We start from the raw sequence: 17,750 nt of genomic DNA on the forward strand, positions 1-17,750 counted from the left end.
AGAACGAGGCTCATGTATGCACGCATGCGTGTTTCTTCTTAATGACGAGAGCGCCATTTGCACTGACGAAGAGAAGAATTTTTGACCCAGATACAGGAAAATGAAAAACTGAAAATTAAGGAGTAAAATTTCAGAGGTCATTATCTGACTGCGTCAAAATGTCGAGATAATTAATCGTTCTTGCAGGATTGAGGGTTTTCGACCACGGATGGGTCACTCTGCCAAGTGAAATTTGTGACTGAAATTTTGGTAAGTCATTTCCAGGTGGGTAATTGCAAGATGGCGGGTTTCACTGATTTGGCGGTAGAGCTGCATGGTGACTTTTCGTCATATATAATAATAAAACATCTAATACAAATTCTTGACAAATTATCTTGATTGCATAGTTGCATTTGGGTAGTTAAATCTATAAGTGACAATTGTCATTCTTCGATCGCGACGAGTGCCGGTAGTTTCCCCTTTGTGTCCGGAAGCGGGGTATTTGAAATAAAGGTCAAATCGACGACGCAAGCCTCTTATGCATGTCTGATCGCCAGTTGTTTAACTTCATTAGTAACTTCCTTAGATTTCGTATACTTTGCATGCATTTTTGACAATTTCAGTAAATGCAACCTATCAGTAACTCAATCAATTTTGTAAAATGCAAAATTGTTCTCACAATTCTATAGCAAAATTGTTCCTCTTTATGAAGATGATCCATATTTCAGCTTTGATGCAGACAAGCCATGCAGAGAGGCCCAGCTCCTAACCAACAACCACCATCCACAGGTGTTCCCAATGCAGGATCACAGCAGCAGTTGCCAACACCAGGCATACAGCAGGCGCAGCAACAACATGTGGGCAGGGGAGCAGGAGTGGGTGGGTAGCTGAAACAGTTTTGATCTCTTTACACTTTACTTAAGAAGTCTTTTAGGATTAGAAAGAAAAAATATTGCAACTAGATGTTTTGATGCAAATATTTTAAGACTGTTAAGATACAAAAGTCTGATTTTTGCTTCAAGTTTTCTTTAATGATCCCCAGCCCCCTTTCCATAAAACAACTGAACTATTTCTCCATTTTTTAAACCCAAAATTATATCTGAATTATAACAACTATTTATTAATGTTTACACCCTATTTTTACAGTCCAGCACCAAGCAGTTCGACCAGGAACAGCCCAGTCCACACCGTTTCCAAACTTGTTGCAAGGTATGTACTTCATGTAGCTAATCTAGTATATATATATTGTACTAATTTATCTGATCTTTGAACTGATACATACCCAAGCGCACAGCATATAAAATGAATTGGAATTACTATTCATAGTAATTGTCATGAGTGATATTTGATTTTTTATTTGTCAGAGCAGTCAGTGTGTTTTTCTTTTTTTTCAAGCAATGTCTGGTTTGTCTGCTGTCAACTCTGCCCAGCAGCCAGGGATAGCTCAGACAGGTCAACTGGTATACCAGCGTCCACCTGCCTACACAACCCCTGTCCCTGCAGCTCAACATCTAGGTCAAAGCCCTGCTGGGGTGGGGACAAACCCTACCCTAGTCAATCCTCAGCCAATACAAACTATATCAACCCAGTCTCAACAAAGGACTAGTGTTGGTACGAATGGAAACTCCGCCTTCCTATTGCCAGGTATAACATCGTTGGAAGACGCCAATTTGACAGTGGCGGAACAGAGATCCAGCATGGATAGCCCAGTGCCTAGGAAGAAGATCAAACTAGAGGAGCAGCCTCCTGCTACAGAGGAGATTGGTCTGTTAAGGAAACAGATATGTGACACAATGTTAACAGACATGAAGAAAATCAAGGATATTTACACTGAGAATCTAACAGAGCTGTTTTTTCTGCAAAGTGGAGGGAATTATGTAGACTTTCATGCTTGGCTTAAGAAGCCATCACCACAGCTGACATATTTCCTGAATTCTGACAAACTGGACAGTGATGATGAGGAAAATAAAGAGGTAGGCTTGCTCTAATACATCACTTTGTAGAAAAAGACATTGTACAAGTACATCGAATTAAAATGCAACCAGTATTGTGTAAAAGTTCTGTAATTATGTGTTTGATATTGGAACTTACTGATGTAATTTAGGAGTGATTTGTAAACATTGATTATCATTTTCAGACCAAGTTACCCTCTGCTCCTGGTGGCCTTTCCTTGTCCAACTTGGTACCTTTTCCTGCCCAACCAGGTAAGTGCAGGCATTATTAGCAAATCAAGAAAGGCATTTTGTTCCTCATCTGTTTATGAAAATATTTGGAAACCACCTAACATACTTAGGAATTGCTGTTACATCTTGCTCCAAGGGATGTGTTAATAGTAATGTAGTTCTGAATAAAGCAATATGCACTCTAAATATATTATTAAAAGTCTTAGAACTTGTTGAGTTCTGATACATGTAGATCCATAGCTATTGTTCTGTACATCATTCTCCAGATCTACTCCCTAGACTTACAGGTTCTTTTCTCTGTTTCAGTTAAACCAGAACCTCTACAGCCACCTGCTGCTCAGCTAGGTAGTACAGTGCCCTCTATAGTACAGCAAGCTCCTGCCCTTGCAAAAGCCATGACAGAAAATATTGGTATATCTAACATAAAAACTGGAACTAGTGGAGCTGGGTAAGGGGATAATTAAGATGATTTATCTTATCAGATATAAGTCTCCCCTACTAAGACTGATCCTGTGGTTGTTTGGTCCTTATTGTAAAAAAAAACCAAACGAGAATTGTACTTGCATATTAAATATATCATAGCTTTTATAAATTTTTAGTAACCGAAACAAGCAGAACATGGAATTAAATGAGAAAATTGAAAAAAAAAAAAAGAAATCGATTTCCTTATTTTGTGTTCTTCTTTCTAGCACTCCATCTGTTCAAACCCCAAAACCTCCGAAGACTCCATTATCACCGACCAGGCTAGCAACACGGCAGCATTCTATATCTGCAGTGTATGATAGCACCATAGGATCTCAAGAAGCGATAGTGGAAAGAGCTAAACAGGTCAGTTGTTAAGCATGTGACTGGTCTCTAATTGTGGAAGTGTTGAGCTTGATGCCATCAACTCATTCTGGGCTGGCATTCCTCTGGTGCTTGTTCAATTACATGGTGGCAAGATAACTGCAGGTCTGCTTCCAGACCTAATATTTTACAATTAGATCTGGCAATGGACCATGCTACATAGCAATTTAAGCAACTTAAAGGAAGTTTATTTCTTATTTTATTACAAAGCAACTCTGCCCCTCATGTCGCAATTTCTGTTGTCTAGGAAGCCCAGGTAATGCAGAGGATAGCTGACCTCAGAAAGGAGGGCCTGTGGTCCTCTAAGAGGCTGCCCAAGGTTCAGGAAATGCCAAGGAACAAGGCTCACTGGGACTACCTCTTGGAAGAAATGCAGTGGCTTGCTGCAGACTTTGCTCAGGAAAGGAAATGGAAGAAAGCTGCATGTAGAAAGGTAAGGCTGTGGCAAAGTTTACTTTAAGACAAAAGTTTGCTTGAATGTGTGCAAATTTAATTTGTCTAATAAATGGAAAGAACACCTGTAATTGAGTCAGGGTGTCATTAAGGTTTTATTTTGTTTCTTGTATCTTATAGATAGCAAGCATGGTGTCTCGGTATCACAAAGAACAAGAACTTAAAGCTCAGAAGGCGGAGAAAGAGGAATCTCTAAGACTGGTCAGAATAGCCAACTCCCTTGCTAAACAAGTAAAGGAATTCTGGGCTAATATAGAAAAGGTAAGGGTACAAAATGAGATCATTTAAATGACCTTTTGTCTGTTTCAAAGTAGGTGAATAATCAAATCTAACCATGTAAATTTTTCTTTGACACACTGTAAATGATTCAATAAAAGATTAAATACGTAATTTTTTCTAAAATTCAGGTTGTGCAATACAAACAGACAAGCCGATTAGAAGAAAAAAGGAAGAAGGCTCTAGATCTTCACCTCAATTTCATAGTAGATCAAACAGAGAAATACTCGTCCTGGTTGAGCCAGGGTCTGACAACTAAGAGCACTACCTCTTCAGTACAAGGTTCTATTGTGTCTAGTCCTGAACACTCACAGGATGGTGAGTATTTGAACTGCTATACTTTATATATCTGTATGGTGGCCACCTCCGCTTTGAATTTTGACTTTGTGTTATTATTCACTGTAAGTGTGGCCAGAGTGAGTGCATGGTAATTTTTCCTTGCTAATCCTTAACACTGGATAGTATGGCAGATGGCCTTGCAACAATTGCTAGCAAGATGGTAGTATTTGAAGTTAACTGTGATGAGGATGTTTAAGTAGCATGACATTCAACCAGAAAATAATTTCATTTTATGGTCTGTCAAATGTAGGGTTTTTAGTTTTGTGTGTGATTTGCCTTCATCAGTAGTGTGTGCAAGTATTACCTTAATGTAAACTGTTTCAGATGATGACTTCCAGCCAGATAAGGATGAAAGTGATGATGAAGAGACAATAGAGCAGGCAGAGGCAGAAGGCATGGATGATGTAAGTTGGTGTTTTATGGTATTGTGGGATAATTGCAGGGTGCAGATTAAGCACTCACCAACTGATCTATACCTGTGCATTTTTGTTATGGGAGCATATTTCAATTCTTTTTGCTGAGGGTTTTATTCTTTCTTGAAACAGTGATAAGAACCATCATTTCAATGTCCAACATTGAGGAGTGGAAAAATTGCACTGCACACTGAAATGAGAGTTACATAAGGGGCATCTTTTTCTATTTGCATGGACAGCATCGACACTTAATAAATGTGAAATAAATGTCACATTTTCTCACAAAAACAAAGTAAACATCCAATACTTAACCAAATGTGTGTTATATTTAGGAGAGCACCCAGCAGGAGATAGAAGCCTTACAGAAGGAGAGTGAGCTGCCCATAGAAGACCTGATTAAGACCCTGCACCCAGAGTACCTGGAGACACCTGCAGGGAGCAGCACAATGGGCAGTGATGTGGAGGCAGATGATGAGGGGGCAGACGAGGAGTTCAAATCTGCCGAGGAGGATGAGGTTGATGATGAGGATACCATTGAGGAGCAAGAGAAGGCTGAAAAGAAGGATTATAAAGGGGAGCTGCAGGATTTGAAGGATGAAGGTAATGATTACTACTTTCGTGTTGCAGGCGTCTAACATCTGTATAGTAGAAAATGGTGTGATGGAAAATCTGTATGTTGTGAATGTTGAATTTTTACACACAATTGATCATGTAAGTGGTTCTTAGATTCTTGTTTATTTTATCTGTAGGTGAGATGAGCATTGAGGAACTGGCCAAGAAATATGCAGGTGCCTATGACAGTGATTTTGAGATGCCTGAGTCCAGTGATGAAGGAGAGACCTCAACAGAAGAAGAAAGTGGTAGGTCATGTTGAGCTTTAATGCTGAAAAAGTTTTAGTAAAATGCTGGAGATGGACAGGTTTAAGGGTTCCAATGACAAGCATTTAGTCTTAAGTCATAACATTTTGTTAATCAGTGGGCATGATAAATAAAACACATGAATTAATGTAAAAATTGTTATTTTAAAATTAAAGAATCTACAGAAGAAGAGGAAGCCTCTGATGCATCAGAAGAATTAGAAGATGTGGGCATGGAATATCTCATTCACCCAGAGAACAAACCAGAGGATATACAGGTTAGTATCACTGACTTAAGTTTCCCCAGGCTCACACCATTGTGGATTATCACTATATTCATGAATGGAAACATTTTACTGGGGTAAAGAAAGCCAGTCCCTTTTAAAAACTCTCAGGATTGGCTGTAAACCCAACTTGAGACCCTGTCGAAGGGAACATCTATTTTCACTAGTTCAAATTCAGTACAATCAGTTTTGTTTGTTTCATTCTTTTAATTTGTAAAACAAACAACATTTAGTGTTTTGATGCATTTATAAGTCAACTATTATTCATTACACTGGGCATAGGCTAAAACTTAATTGAACGACTATGGAACTACAATCATTATTACATATATGATGGATTTGTGAAATCTGCCCATAGTGTAAAAAAGGGCTTTCCTTGTGAAAGGTGTTCAGTAATGATTGTTTATGTGTCATAGGCTGGTGGTGATTCCACTGAAACTAAAGGTCCTGGCAAAGAAATCACAGATATAGCTGCTGCAGCACAGAGTCTACAGCCCACAGGGTATACACTGGAGACAACACAGGTGAGTACTGCTCTCCACATACACTCTTCATGTAATTGATAACCCGATTTAAAGTTTTCTAATAGTAGTAACTCTTTGTTGAGGTCAGTCGTCACTTCTGCACTCCCTAATGTGCTGAAGATGTGCTATCTCTAGTGCCTCAAAGAGAAACCCTGCCATATTGCTCTGAAAGTATTTACATTGCAGTACTTTCAAATCTCAAGGCAGGTACAGATTTCCACATAGTGAGTATTGCTAAATGTGGTCCTGTTGTTCATCCTCCAGGTGAAAGTCCCTGTTCCATTCCTGCTGAAGCACAGCCTGCGTGAGTATCAGTACGTGGGTCTGGACTGGCTGGCTACAATGTATGAGAAAAAACTAAATGGAATCCTGGCAGATGAGATGGGACTTGGAAAGACCATTCAAACTATAGCATTATTGGCTCACCTGGCCTGTGAAAAAGGCAAGTTGTCTTCACAAAATTTGATGTCAGATAGTTGTAAAAAAGGTTAAATAATTGTTGAAATCCACTTAGATATTTGGTATTGAGACATAGAGTCACTTTCTTGTTTAGCCAGTAGCATGGTTAGTGCTAAATGTCTCATACATAAAAGACATTTTGATGTTATGCCCTGAACAAGTGAACTGGTTTTGTTCAGGTACCTTGTCAAGAACATTCAAAATTTTATATACTTGGGAGACCGAAACCCTGTTGATGACATGATCATAATGGTGAGAAATGTGATATTTTAGGTGTGTGGGGTCCTCACTTGATTGTGGTACCTACAAGTGTAATGTTGAATTGGGAGATGGAGCTCAAGAAGTGGTGCCCTGCTTTTAAAATCCTTACATACTATGGGAATCAGAAAGAGAGAAAACAGAAAAGACAGGTAAAGTCATCTGCTGTTTTTAAAACTGTCAGTGTTTTGTTTTCTTAGTTGCTAGCATTTCATATTTTGTGGAGGCTCTTGAAGGTCTTGTCATGATCATCTCTACTTTTCATAGTTGATTGCTTAAGACCCGAACTTGGTAACTTAAAGCTGATAATAAATAGACTCTCTTCCAGCAGAAAAAATTTGACTATAAAGTTATAAGTGTAGTGATATTCTGAATTTTACTTTAGGGTTGGACCAAAACCAATGCTTTCCATGTATGCATTACTTCTTATAAACTTGTGATACAAGACCACCAGGCATTCAGGCGGAAGAAGTGGAAATATTTCATTCTTGATGAGGTGAGGGATTTGCATTTTCCTTAGTTATTGGGAGGTGGTCATCTTGTTGCTATGATGAACTTTTTATTGCTTACCAAATATGACTTCTTATGATTTCGACTCACAGCGCTCTGAGCAACAATTACAGAAATATTTAAAAACTAACAAGATGTTAAGCCATAAAGAAGACAGTTTTGGGGCATGCTGAAGTCTTTCTGTTTTACTTTTTCCAGGCACAAAATATTAAAAATTTCAAGTCTCAGAGATGGCAAACCCTCCTGAACTTCTCCAGCCAGCGGAGGTTGCTCCTGACAGGTACTCCCCTCCAGAACAACCTGATGGAACTGTGGTCCCTTATGCACTTCCTGATGCCCCATGTGTTTCAGTCTCACAGGGAGTTCAAGGAGTGGTTTGCCAATCCACTGTCAGGGATGATTGAGGGAAGTCAGGAGTACAATGAGAATCTCATCAGGCGATTACACAAGGTAAATGACTAGCTTGAGTGCTTTTAGTGCCTTCTTTTTTGTTTCATTTGCTTGGAAAATGCAAGAAGGTTACAACACTTTTCTATGCTTTATTCTTGTAATTGTGCTTATTGTTTACATAAAGAAGTCATCACATTCTGCACTAATCAATGTTCCTGCAATATGATCCGCATGAGGCATAATCACTAGAATGCTATTTCCCCATGAGCATTGTAGATCAAGGGTCTCGTATAGCAAGTCTGGTCTGCACTGTGCGCTTGCTGCTATTATCTTGAGCTTAAGTGCATGAACAGAGACAACTGCATACTGTAATTGCATGATTTGAGGCTTATACTGACTGGAGTGCTTTGCTTACAATGAGCATTTTGGATCAAGAGTCTCAGACAGAAAATCTGAGCATGCAGCAATAGTTTATATATTTACTGAAGCTGTGTTGCATGAACAGACACATTTTCATAATTCTCAAAAAAGGATAGAAAGTGAATAGGTTGGTGGGTGTGGGTTTTAATACATGTTGGTTGTTTTAGGTGCTTCGTCCATTTTTACTGAGGAGGTTAAAGGCAGATGTGGAGAAACAGATGCCAAAGAAGTATGAACATGTCGTGATGTGTCGCCTGTCCAAACGCCAGAGGTTTCTGTATGACGACTTCATGGCCCAGGCAAAGTATGCTTACAATTATTATGGTTTATGTATAGCCCATAGTAATTTTTTCCCCATAGTATACTGCTATTTTCATGTTTAAAACCTTAGGTTATTGTATAGATTCAAGTCCGTGTTCAAACCAAATTGAAACTTAAAATATTTACATTCCAGGACAAAAGAGATGCTGGCATCTGGGCATTTCATGAGTGTCATCAACATTCTCATGCAACTCAGGAAAGTGTGCAACCATCCCAATTTGTTTGATCCACGTCCTATCATGTCGCCATTCCAAACTGAGGGCATCACGTACCAGACAGCTTCAGCTGTGCTTAGGGCTCTGGACTATGATCCATTCAAGGTGAGGATGGGAGAATAGATCTTGTGTGTTGAGGCATAGAGTCACTGGTATGTTTACCTCATAACATAGGTAGTGCTATTTGCCTCGTACAGTAAAAGTCTGATCTTTATGCCCTGGGCAAATGTTGGTTTTGCACAGATACCTGGTCAGAAACATGTCATTGATTTTTAGGGAAACTAGATATAGACTAGATATATAGTTGACGCCAGGTCCACTGTAATGCTTCTATATCACAAACCTATATTTTACAATTCTTCATATTTCAGCATGTAAACCTGCAGGCTCTCAGTCCAAGTCTTGCTACCCTGGAGCTGTCTCTGCCTGCCTATGCAGCCCACAGAGTGAAGAAGCTACAGACTCCTAAACCTCTCATAGTGGAAATTGACAGTCAACCGGAGCCAGTGCCCAGACCAAAGCCTTTCAAACTGAAAGACTTTGTGCTCAGGAGTGCATCGCCTAGTGTTCAGGTAAGCTGCCTTGAATTGTTCTCGAAATCTTAAGTTATTAATCCTGGTAATGGTGCAGGGTTAAATAAAGAAGGTGAGGAATGCGATTTTGGAAAATTTAATGCACTGAAGAAAATTATATTATCAAACTTGTTAGTTAGATTTGGTATTCTAATGAGACACAAAATCACCAGTTAGTCTTGATGTGGCTTAATGGATTGAGTTGTCTCGGACAACAAGTCTGCTCCCAATCACCTGATTGTTTCATAATAAAATTCTCAGGTATGGAAACAGATACAGGTGTAATTAGAGCTCACACAGGACTGGGGAGGTTTCTTTAAGAGGAACAGAGTCCTGGTTGATGGATTTGAATAGTCTCTTCATTATCCACATCTCTCATTCTAGAGTGGTCGCCTGTCTCCATTTGCGCCTATCCAGCAGAGATCAGCCTCCCCACTTCCCGGGAAGTCTCCTTTGACAAGGTCTCCAGCCTCCACGCCCACTCCTCTGCAAGGTAAATCTTTAATCACACTGGCTAAGGAAAGTTCTCAATCTCTTGAATATTGTGTAAATATTGCTATGATGAACTATTACTTGCTTACCAAATATGAATTTGGTGATTTCAACTCACAGCGCTCTGAGCAATATTCCATGTAAAATAATTCTGTCTCTGTTTGATCTGGTTTGATAAAGTTTTGTTTTTGTTTTGATAAGCTAAAACAGTCGATATTGTATTTCAGTGAGAATCCAAGGCTCCCCCTCCCCCTCTCTGATTGTTCCAACCTCTATCAATACAACTCAGCCAGAGCAGTTGCCAGGGTATACGGGCCCCGCTAGAGCTTCCACACCTGGGCAAGGTAAGGAATCTTATATTGGCAAATCGACACTATTTTCAGAACATACAGGTATCACATTAGTGGTTATTAGTAGGCACAGTGACAGTTTTGATTATTATTATAATTAAGTAAGAGATAAATAGTGTTTGATGGTAGATTTTTTGCATCTGGGCTTTGTGGATTTTTATCTTTCATCTGATCTATTTAATTGGGCCTCTATCCAGCTGCGTCCCTCCTATTAAGTACTTGGATAGTCAGATTCAGCCTGTTCCTGTACAGATTTGTTTCCTTTCAGGTCTATTACTGGCCTCCAGTACCCAGTCTCTGTCTACTGGTCAGCTAGGCAGCCAGTCCCAGCCTATCACTGTACAGATACACCACACCCAGCAAGGTACCAGGCTATTGATCCCATCTAGCCAGCTAACACAGCTACCTGGTATTGCTTTTACTTTCCACTTTATCTATTATGCACATATTCATACAATGGCAAGTTCAGTTAGCTTGGAATAAAGGCAAACTGAACTTTCCTGTGGTGTGAGATGACAGCACTTTTGCATTGTGGTTTCTTAACCTAATAGTTTGATCAGTAGATGCTTTGATACTGTGTTAATTAAAGACTCCTAGTTCCCACTTTGAAGTGTATTTAAATTTCCTCTCAAGCATTTACATTGGTGTTTCTAGTTCAATTGTACTAAGCTTGGTAATCTAGTTCCTTTGAATAGAGGTAGAGCATTAATGTTTTGGCTGACTTTTGAAATAAGAGCCCCGCTCTGTGGTACTTCTAGTTCCTAAGCTTTCCATTTTGTTTTCAGCTGGTTTCCTACAGATAGTACAGAGTTCCACTGGTCAGCACATACTGACCACTGCGGCCACCTCTCAGGGCACCCCAGTCCAGGCCGTGGCTCCGGTCCAGACCACCACCACCACCACTGCTGCCTCGGCCAGCCCTGTGCCCAGCACCACTGTGGTCAGGGCGGCTTCTCCTGCTGCCTCAGTGGTCACAGTGAGGGCAGCCTCCCCAGCCACTTCAGCAGCAGGGGTGAGGGCTGGGTCTCCTGCAGTGTCCATCACTGGGACAGCTGTGAGAGCTGCCTCACCTGCAACATCAGCCTCATCGGCAACAGTTACTTGTAAGTGGGAAAGCCAGATGTATAGTTAAAAAATATAGTCACATTGTGATGTATTCCTATAAAAGTATCTGTTGGTCTGAAGTGGACATGTTGCCAGTTTGGATTAATACATTTGATACTTGATATCTGAAAGCGAGTCAATTTTTTCATTTAAAAAAAATGGGGGGGGGGGGGGGGGGGGCAAAAGTGTTTGTAGGTGGCTCATCATGTTCAAAAGTATGTTTAAACAAAATTTGTAACCAACTATGAAAAATGTTCAGAGTACTTAGGAAAATTTATTCTGTATTTTTATTAATATTTTAGTAATGAATGGCCTTCCTCCTGTGAGTACACCAACCACTCCTGTCTCTACCCCCAAGTCTACTCTGCCTGTCAGCAGTTCAGTGGTAGTCACACCTAAACCTGTGGTACGGGTGTCTCCCATGTCTGTGGAAACTACAGCAGTTAGTGGTGAGTTGGGTCTTTTAACTTGTTAAATATGTTGATAATGTGATAAAAACAAACCTGAACTTTTGAAGAAAAGTGACGTGATGAGATTAACGGATTCCCCTTCATGATGCATTCATGACAATCCGAAATCTGATACTTTATGATTACCTTTTTAAGTACTCAGATGACTACCAGAAAACATAAACTCCTGCTGAACATTATAGTAAGAAGTGTAAATATTCATGACTTCTGAAGCTAGCTCTAAATGTCTGCATGTTTACAATCTCCAGCCTCATCAAGCCAGCCTGCAGCATCCACACCCAGTAAATCTGTGATTGGAACCAGAAGCCAGAGAAAAAGCTTAGAGAAAGCCAAAGAAGCTCCAGAAAAATCACCATTTTATTTGGTAAGAAGTGCACCTTTCAGTTTTTGTTGCCTTAAGGCATTCTGCCTAGAAAAAGACATTATATATTGCATTCCATTGGCATGTTGTTCGTATAATTTTTAAATGTTCATGATTTGAGATAAATGTGCAAAATATTTATAGCATTCATTTATTTTCAAAAGGAGTCCTTAGCACAAAAAAGAGCAGAGCATCGTCAAGAAAAGCTGGAAAGGATAGCTAAAATCAATGCCAGGCACTGTGACTGGAAGCCAGTTTATGGCCAAGATTTATGTGCGGCTGTGGATGTTCTCAGTGGATTAAAAAGCACTACAGTGCTGGACAATACAATGCGTGGCTTGGGCTATGTAAACTGTTATCATGCCCAGCATAGGAGTAAGCTATACAACCCTGACATGTACTACAGGTGGACACAACCTTTAATGGATATTGTACACAGACCTGAGAAATATGTGGAAGAAATGAAAGACATTTTAGAAAGGTATCGCACTTATTGTGCTCTTAAATACAGAATAGTGGTACTAGGAAAACGGTTTTGAAATACTGTATTTCAGATAATGGTTATTGTTGAAAATACCAAGAAGTAGAAACCAGTTGATGCTATTTATCAATTGTTTTAATAATCAATGAAAATAGTATATAATCTTCAGCTTTGTAATTAACTCAAATTTTTTTCAGATATTGCTTTTTGATACCCCCAGTCAAAGCCCCAGAGATCACTATGCATGCCTCTCATCCCCCTCCCTCACTGCTAACTGAGAGAAGAACCCGGTACTTCACCCTGCAGACTGCACTCTCGCCTAAAGCCATGTGTCTGCACAAGATGGCCACCAACATGATGGTCTGGTTCCCTGAACCCAGGCTCATACAGTATGACTGTGGTATGTGTTATTAATATGCAATAATAATTGTACCACCAGCGTTAGCGCTGGCGGTACACATGGTTTCGGTCTCGTCCGGATCGTTCCGCCGGCTCCGCCGGCTCCGCCGGACGGCTACCGTTACCGCTTCTCCTCCTAGACGGTAAGGCCCCCCATACCCATCTCATGGATTTAGGTCACCTATAATCTCAACTCGTTCCACGTAAAATTTGGGCTTTGTCGGTATTGGGGTCTGGGTGTGGCACTCATTGCAATGCACCCTTGTCCAAAAATGGCAAAATTAAATGCTAATTATCTACCCTACGGAAGGAGTTACGGGAAAATTTTCTACAGACGGCTTTCCAAAAGTCATATGTGTAGATTTCAAATATACCCTCGGATTTGACCTTTGACCTTTACTTCAAGGTCAAATGGGCCAAAATTTTCAAAAAAATGAAATTTTTTACGAAAAAAAAATTTTTTGCCCTGTTATTCAGACACCACACAGACTTAACCAATAATATTATTGGAAAGTGTTACCCTTCAGGTCATCTTTCATCTCCGTGAATTTGGGGTCAATCGGTGCATTTTCACAGGAGTAGCGGCCATAAGATACCGAAACTGAAAACTGTCTCTAATTCGGGAACCGTTAATGCTAGAGACCCATTCTTTTTTGCATTTTGTAGAGCATGTAAAGCCCAACACTGGAGGTGGTCTCGGTTTTTTTGTATTCCATACGGTTTTCGAGTTACGCTGTATCAAAAAGTACATATTGGTGGTGAAAGGAAAATGTACGGAAGCCCACTGGTGCCATATGTAGAAAAAAAAATTATCTCGAAATTTCGAGATACTATTTTGAAATTTGAACAAAAAAATTTACCACCAGCGTTAGCGCTGGCGGTACACATGGTTTCGGTCCCGTCCGGTCCGTTCCGCCGGCTCCGCCGCCATGTTACCGTTACCACTTCTCCTCCTAGACGGTAAGGGCCCCCGTACCCATCTCATGGATTTAGGTCACCTATAATCTCAACTCGTTCCACGTAAAATTTGGGCTTTGTCGGTATTGGGGTCTGTGTGTGGCACTCATTGCAATGCACCCTTGTCTAAAAATGGCAAAATTAAATGCTAATTATCTACCCTACAGAAGGAGTTACGGGAAAAATTTCTATAGGCGGCTTTCCAAAAGTCATATGTGTAGATTTCAAATATACCCTCGGATTTGACCTTTGACCTTTACTTCAAGGTCAAATGGGTCAAAATTTTCAAAAAAATGAAATTTTTTACGAAAAAAAATTTTTTTGCCCTGTTATTCAGACGCCACACAGACTTAACCAATAATATTATTGGAAAGTGTTACCCTTCAGGTCATCTTTCATCTCCGTGAATTTGGGGTCAATCGGTGCATTTTCACAGGAGAAGCGGCCATAAGATACCGAAACTGAAAACTGTCTCTAATTCGGGAACCGTTAATGCTAGAGACCCATTCTTTTTTGCATTTTGTAGAGCATGTAAAGCCCAACACTGGAGGTGGTCTCGGTTTTTTTGTATTCCATACGGTTTTCGAGTTACGCTGTATCAGAAAGTACATATTGGTGGTGAAAGGAAAATGTACGGAAGCCGACTGGTGCCATATGTAGAAAAAAAAATTATCTCGAAATTTCGAGATACTATTTTGAAATTTGAACAAAAAAAATTTTTATCTCGAAATTTCGAGATAGCATTTTGAAATTTGAACAAAAAAAAAATTATCTCGAAATTTCGAGATAGCATTTTGATATTTGAGCAAAAAAATTTATCTCGAAATTTCGAGATAGTATTTTGAAATTTGAACAAAAAAAATGCTATCTCGAAATTTCGAGATAATTTTTTTTTTCAACATATGGCACCAGTCGGCTTCCGTAAAAATGTGCAGTACGGTAATGGATAATAAATTTTGAACTCCGGAAAAATAAAACATAATGCTTGGCAAAGCAGACAACTTGTGGTCAAAAATGACATTATTTTATCAAATTTAAACTTCTGCAACTTCAGAGAACCTCCCATTTCAAGAACTTTGACCAAAATGACCTTTTCTTTATTTTAATTAATTTTTTCTGTAGGAAATTTATGGCACATTATGGTAACTCCAAAATTATAACATTTAGTCCCTTATATCTCCAAAACTGGCAGAGATAGGTCCATAGTTACTATTGAAGTTGAATAGGAAGTCATATACTGGCAATCTTACTGTGACCTTGACATTGACCTTTGACCTACTTTTCACCATGAACTGAACTTTGCAAATTTTGCTTCCCTTTTATCTCCAAAACTGGCAGAGATAGGTCCATAGTTACTATTGAAGTTGAATAGGAAGTCATATACTGGCAATCTTACTGTGACCTTGAAATTGACCTTTGACCTACTTATCACCATGAACTGAACTTTGCAAATTTTGCTTCCCTTTTATCTCCAAAACTGGCAGAGATAGGTCCATAGTTACTATTGAACTTGAATAGGAAGTCATATACTGGCAATTTTACTGTGACCTTGAAATTGACCTTTGACCTACTTTTCACCTTGAACTGAACTTTGCAAAATTTGCTTCCCTTTTATCTCCAAAACTGGCAGAGATAGGTCCATAGTTACTATTGAACTTGCATAGGAAGTCATATACAGGCAATTTTACTGTGACCTTGAAATTGACCTTTGACCTTCTTTTCACCATGAACTGAACTTTGCAAATTTTGCTTCCCTTTTATCTCCAAAACTGGCAGAGATAGGTCCATAGTTACTATTGAAGTTGAATAGGAAGTCATATACTGGCAATCTAAATGTGACCTTGAAATTGACCTTTGACCTACTTTTCACCATGAACTGAACTTTGCAAATTTTGCTTCCCTTTTATCTCCAAAACTGGCAGAGATAGGTCCATAGTTACTATTGAAGTTGAATAGGAAGTCATATACTGGCAATCTTACTGTGACCTTGAAATTGACCTTTGACCTACTTATCACCATGAACTGAACTTTGCAAATTTTGCTTCCCTTTTATCTCCAAAACTGGCAGAGATAGGTCCATAGTTACTATTGAACTTGAATAGGAAGTCATATACTGGCAATTTTACTGTGACCTTGAAATTGACCTTTGACCTACTTTTCACCTTGAACTGAACTTTGCAAAATTTGCTTCCCTTTTATCTCCAAAACTGGCAGAGATAGGTCCATAGTTACTATTGAACTTGCATAGGAAGTCATATACTGGCAATTTTACTGTGACCTTGAAATTGACCTTTGACCTTCTTTTCACCATGAACTGAACTTTGCAAATTTTGCTTCCCTTTTATCTCCAAAACTGGCAGAGATAGGTCCATAGTTACTATTGAAGTTGAATAGGAAGTCATATACTGGCAATCTAAATGTGACCTTGAAATTGACCTTTGACCTACTTTTCACCATGAACTGAACTTTGCAAATTTTGCTTCCCTTTTATCTCCAAAACTGGCAGAGATAGGTCCATAGTTACTATTGAAGTTGAATAGGAAGTCATATACTGGCAATCTTACTGTGACCTTGAAATTGACCTTTGACCTACTTTTCACCATGAACTGAACTTTGCAAATTTTGCTTCCCTTTTATCTCCAAAACTGGCAGAGATAGGTCCATAGTTACTATTGAAATTGGATAGGAAGTCATATACTGGCAATTTACTGTGACCTTGAAATTGACCTTTGACCTACCTTACAATGAACTTAACTTTGATTGCACCATTTTTAGTTATATATATTTTTTGCATATTTTGAAAATTCTTGTTGATTGCATTTTTACAGCTTGTCAAGCACAAGACTGGTGGCTGCACCCCTTATTTTGTGTATGTGGGGGTCTATACGAATGCGCTTGCTCCAGCTGGTGGTACAATATTCGGAGGCGGTATCGCCTCTCTGATCCTCTAGTTTACTCCATGTCAGAAGTTAAAAACATAATCTACATTTAAGTTACATGTCTATATTTGGTAATTATTGGCAATTTAGTTTCAGGTTAGCTTATTGCGAATATATGTTTCATTATAGAACAATTTCCTAATTTAATTTGCACTTGACACAAAATTTCTATTGTAGTGACATGTGCCACTTAACAATTTTCTAGGCAAGTTACAGACCCTAGCTGTGCTGCTGAGAAGGCTGAAGAGTGAGGGCCACAAGGTGTTAATATTCACCCAGATGACCAAGATGCTGGACGTACTGGAGGTCTTCCTCAGCTATCACGGCCACAGGTACCTCAGGCTGGACGGTACAACCAGGGTAGAAATGAGACAGGCTCTGATGGAGAGATTTAACATGGACAAGAGGATATTTGCCTTCATTTTGTCTACGCGCTCTGGTGGACTGGGGATGAACCTTACTGGGGCAGATACTGTGATTTTCTACGACAGCGACTGGAATCCAACCATGGATGCTCAAGCTCAGGACAGGTGCCATAGGATAGGACAGACCAGGGATGTTCACATATACAGGTGAGGTTAATACTGTCACAGAGTTTTGGCAGACCTGAGAGGAAAATATGAAGAAGTTTAAAGCAATTGAAAATTGTGCTGTTTGTGTTAAAATTTATAATGTTACAATTACCAAATGGTGAACTGATCAGTTTTTATAGTAAACTAATTCTATTTTAATTTACTTTATTTTATCCAGGTTAATAAGTGAAAAGACAGTAGAAGAAAATATCCTAAAGAAAGCTAGTCAGAAGAGGCTACTGGGGGATGTGGCAATAGAAGGAGGGAATTTCACAACTGCTTTCTTCAGACAGGTAAGAAGAGGAATTTAAACAATAATATAAATA

At 39.3% G+C, this 17,750-nt stretch overlaps 1 protein-coding gene across 7 annotated transcripts in view; it reads left to right on the forward strand.

The window, feature by feature from the left end:
• The first annotated feature begins 27 nt into the window (after nucleotides 1-27).
• Nucleotides 28-17,750, forward strand: part of LOC106151133 (chromatin remodeling protein domino) — a 29,681-nt gene continuing 11,958 nt past the window's right edge. For 4 of the 7 annotated variants that reach the window (XM_087002350.1, XM_087002355.1, XM_087002352.1 and 1 more), the window contains exons 1-32: nucleotides 28-249; nucleotides 708-858; nucleotides 1,126-1,188; nucleotides 1,375-1,952; nucleotides 2,117-2,183; nucleotides 2,469-2,610; nucleotides 2,852-2,990; nucleotides 3,256-3,441; nucleotides 3,582-3,722; nucleotides 3,869-4,055; nucleotides 4,401-4,480; nucleotides 4,822-5,089; nucleotides 5,239-5,349; nucleotides 5,524-5,624; nucleotides 6,047-6,154; nucleotides 6,419-6,596; nucleotides 6,887-7,023; nucleotides 7,257-7,367; nucleotides 7,580-7,831; nucleotides 8,359-8,495; nucleotides 8,646-8,832; nucleotides 9,099-9,299; nucleotides 9,684-9,792; nucleotides 10,019-10,135; nucleotides 10,410-10,550; nucleotides 10,927-11,244; nucleotides 11,548-11,694; nucleotides 11,964-12,079; nucleotides 12,241-12,557; nucleotides 12,755-12,957; nucleotides 17,058-17,424; nucleotides 17,603-17,717. In XM_087002350.1, coding sequence (XP_086858476.1) covers nucleotides 726-858; nucleotides 1,126-1,188; nucleotides 1,375-1,952; nucleotides 2,117-2,183; nucleotides 2,469-2,610; nucleotides 2,852-2,990; nucleotides 3,256-3,441; nucleotides 3,582-3,722; nucleotides 3,869-4,055; nucleotides 4,401-4,480; nucleotides 4,822-5,089; nucleotides 5,239-5,349; nucleotides 5,524-5,624; nucleotides 6,047-6,154; nucleotides 6,419-6,596; nucleotides 6,887-7,023; nucleotides 7,257-7,367; nucleotides 7,580-7,831; nucleotides 8,359-8,495; nucleotides 8,646-8,832; nucleotides 9,099-9,299; nucleotides 9,684-9,792; nucleotides 10,019-10,135; nucleotides 10,410-10,550; nucleotides 10,927-11,244; nucleotides 11,548-11,694; nucleotides 11,964-12,079; nucleotides 12,241-12,557; nucleotides 12,755-12,957; nucleotides 17,058-17,424; nucleotides 17,603-17,717 — 5,457 coding nt within the window. In that variant the 5' untranslated portion in view covers nucleotides 28-249; nucleotides 708-725. Of the gene's footprint in view, nucleotides 265-707; nucleotides 859-1,125; nucleotides 1,189-1,374; nucleotides 1,953-2,116; nucleotides 2,184-2,468; nucleotides 2,611-2,851; nucleotides 2,991-3,255; nucleotides 3,442-3,581; nucleotides 3,723-3,868; nucleotides 4,056-4,400; nucleotides 4,481-4,821; nucleotides 5,090-5,238; nucleotides 5,350-5,523; nucleotides 5,625-6,046; nucleotides 6,155-6,418; nucleotides 6,597-6,886; nucleotides 7,024-7,256; nucleotides 7,368-7,579; nucleotides 7,832-8,358; nucleotides 8,496-8,645; nucleotides 8,833-9,098; nucleotides 9,300-9,683; nucleotides 9,793-10,018; nucleotides 10,136-10,409; nucleotides 10,551-10,926; nucleotides 11,245-11,547; nucleotides 11,695-11,963; nucleotides 12,080-12,240; nucleotides 12,558-12,754; nucleotides 12,958-17,057; nucleotides 17,425-17,602; nucleotides 17,718-17,750 lie in introns of all 7 variants that reach the window. The other 3 variants (XM_087002351.1, XM_087002356.1, XM_087002353.1) reach the window with 3 other exon arrangements.

The sequence above is a fragment of the Lingula anatina genome, chromosome 1, assembly GCF_051362555.1.
Source record: "Lingula anatina isolate TDL-2025a chromosome 1, LinAna3.0, whole genome shotgun sequence".
Classification (NCBI taxonomy): domain Eukaryota; kingdom Metazoa; phylum Brachiopoda; class Lingulata; order Lingulida; family Lingulidae; genus Lingula; species Lingula anatina.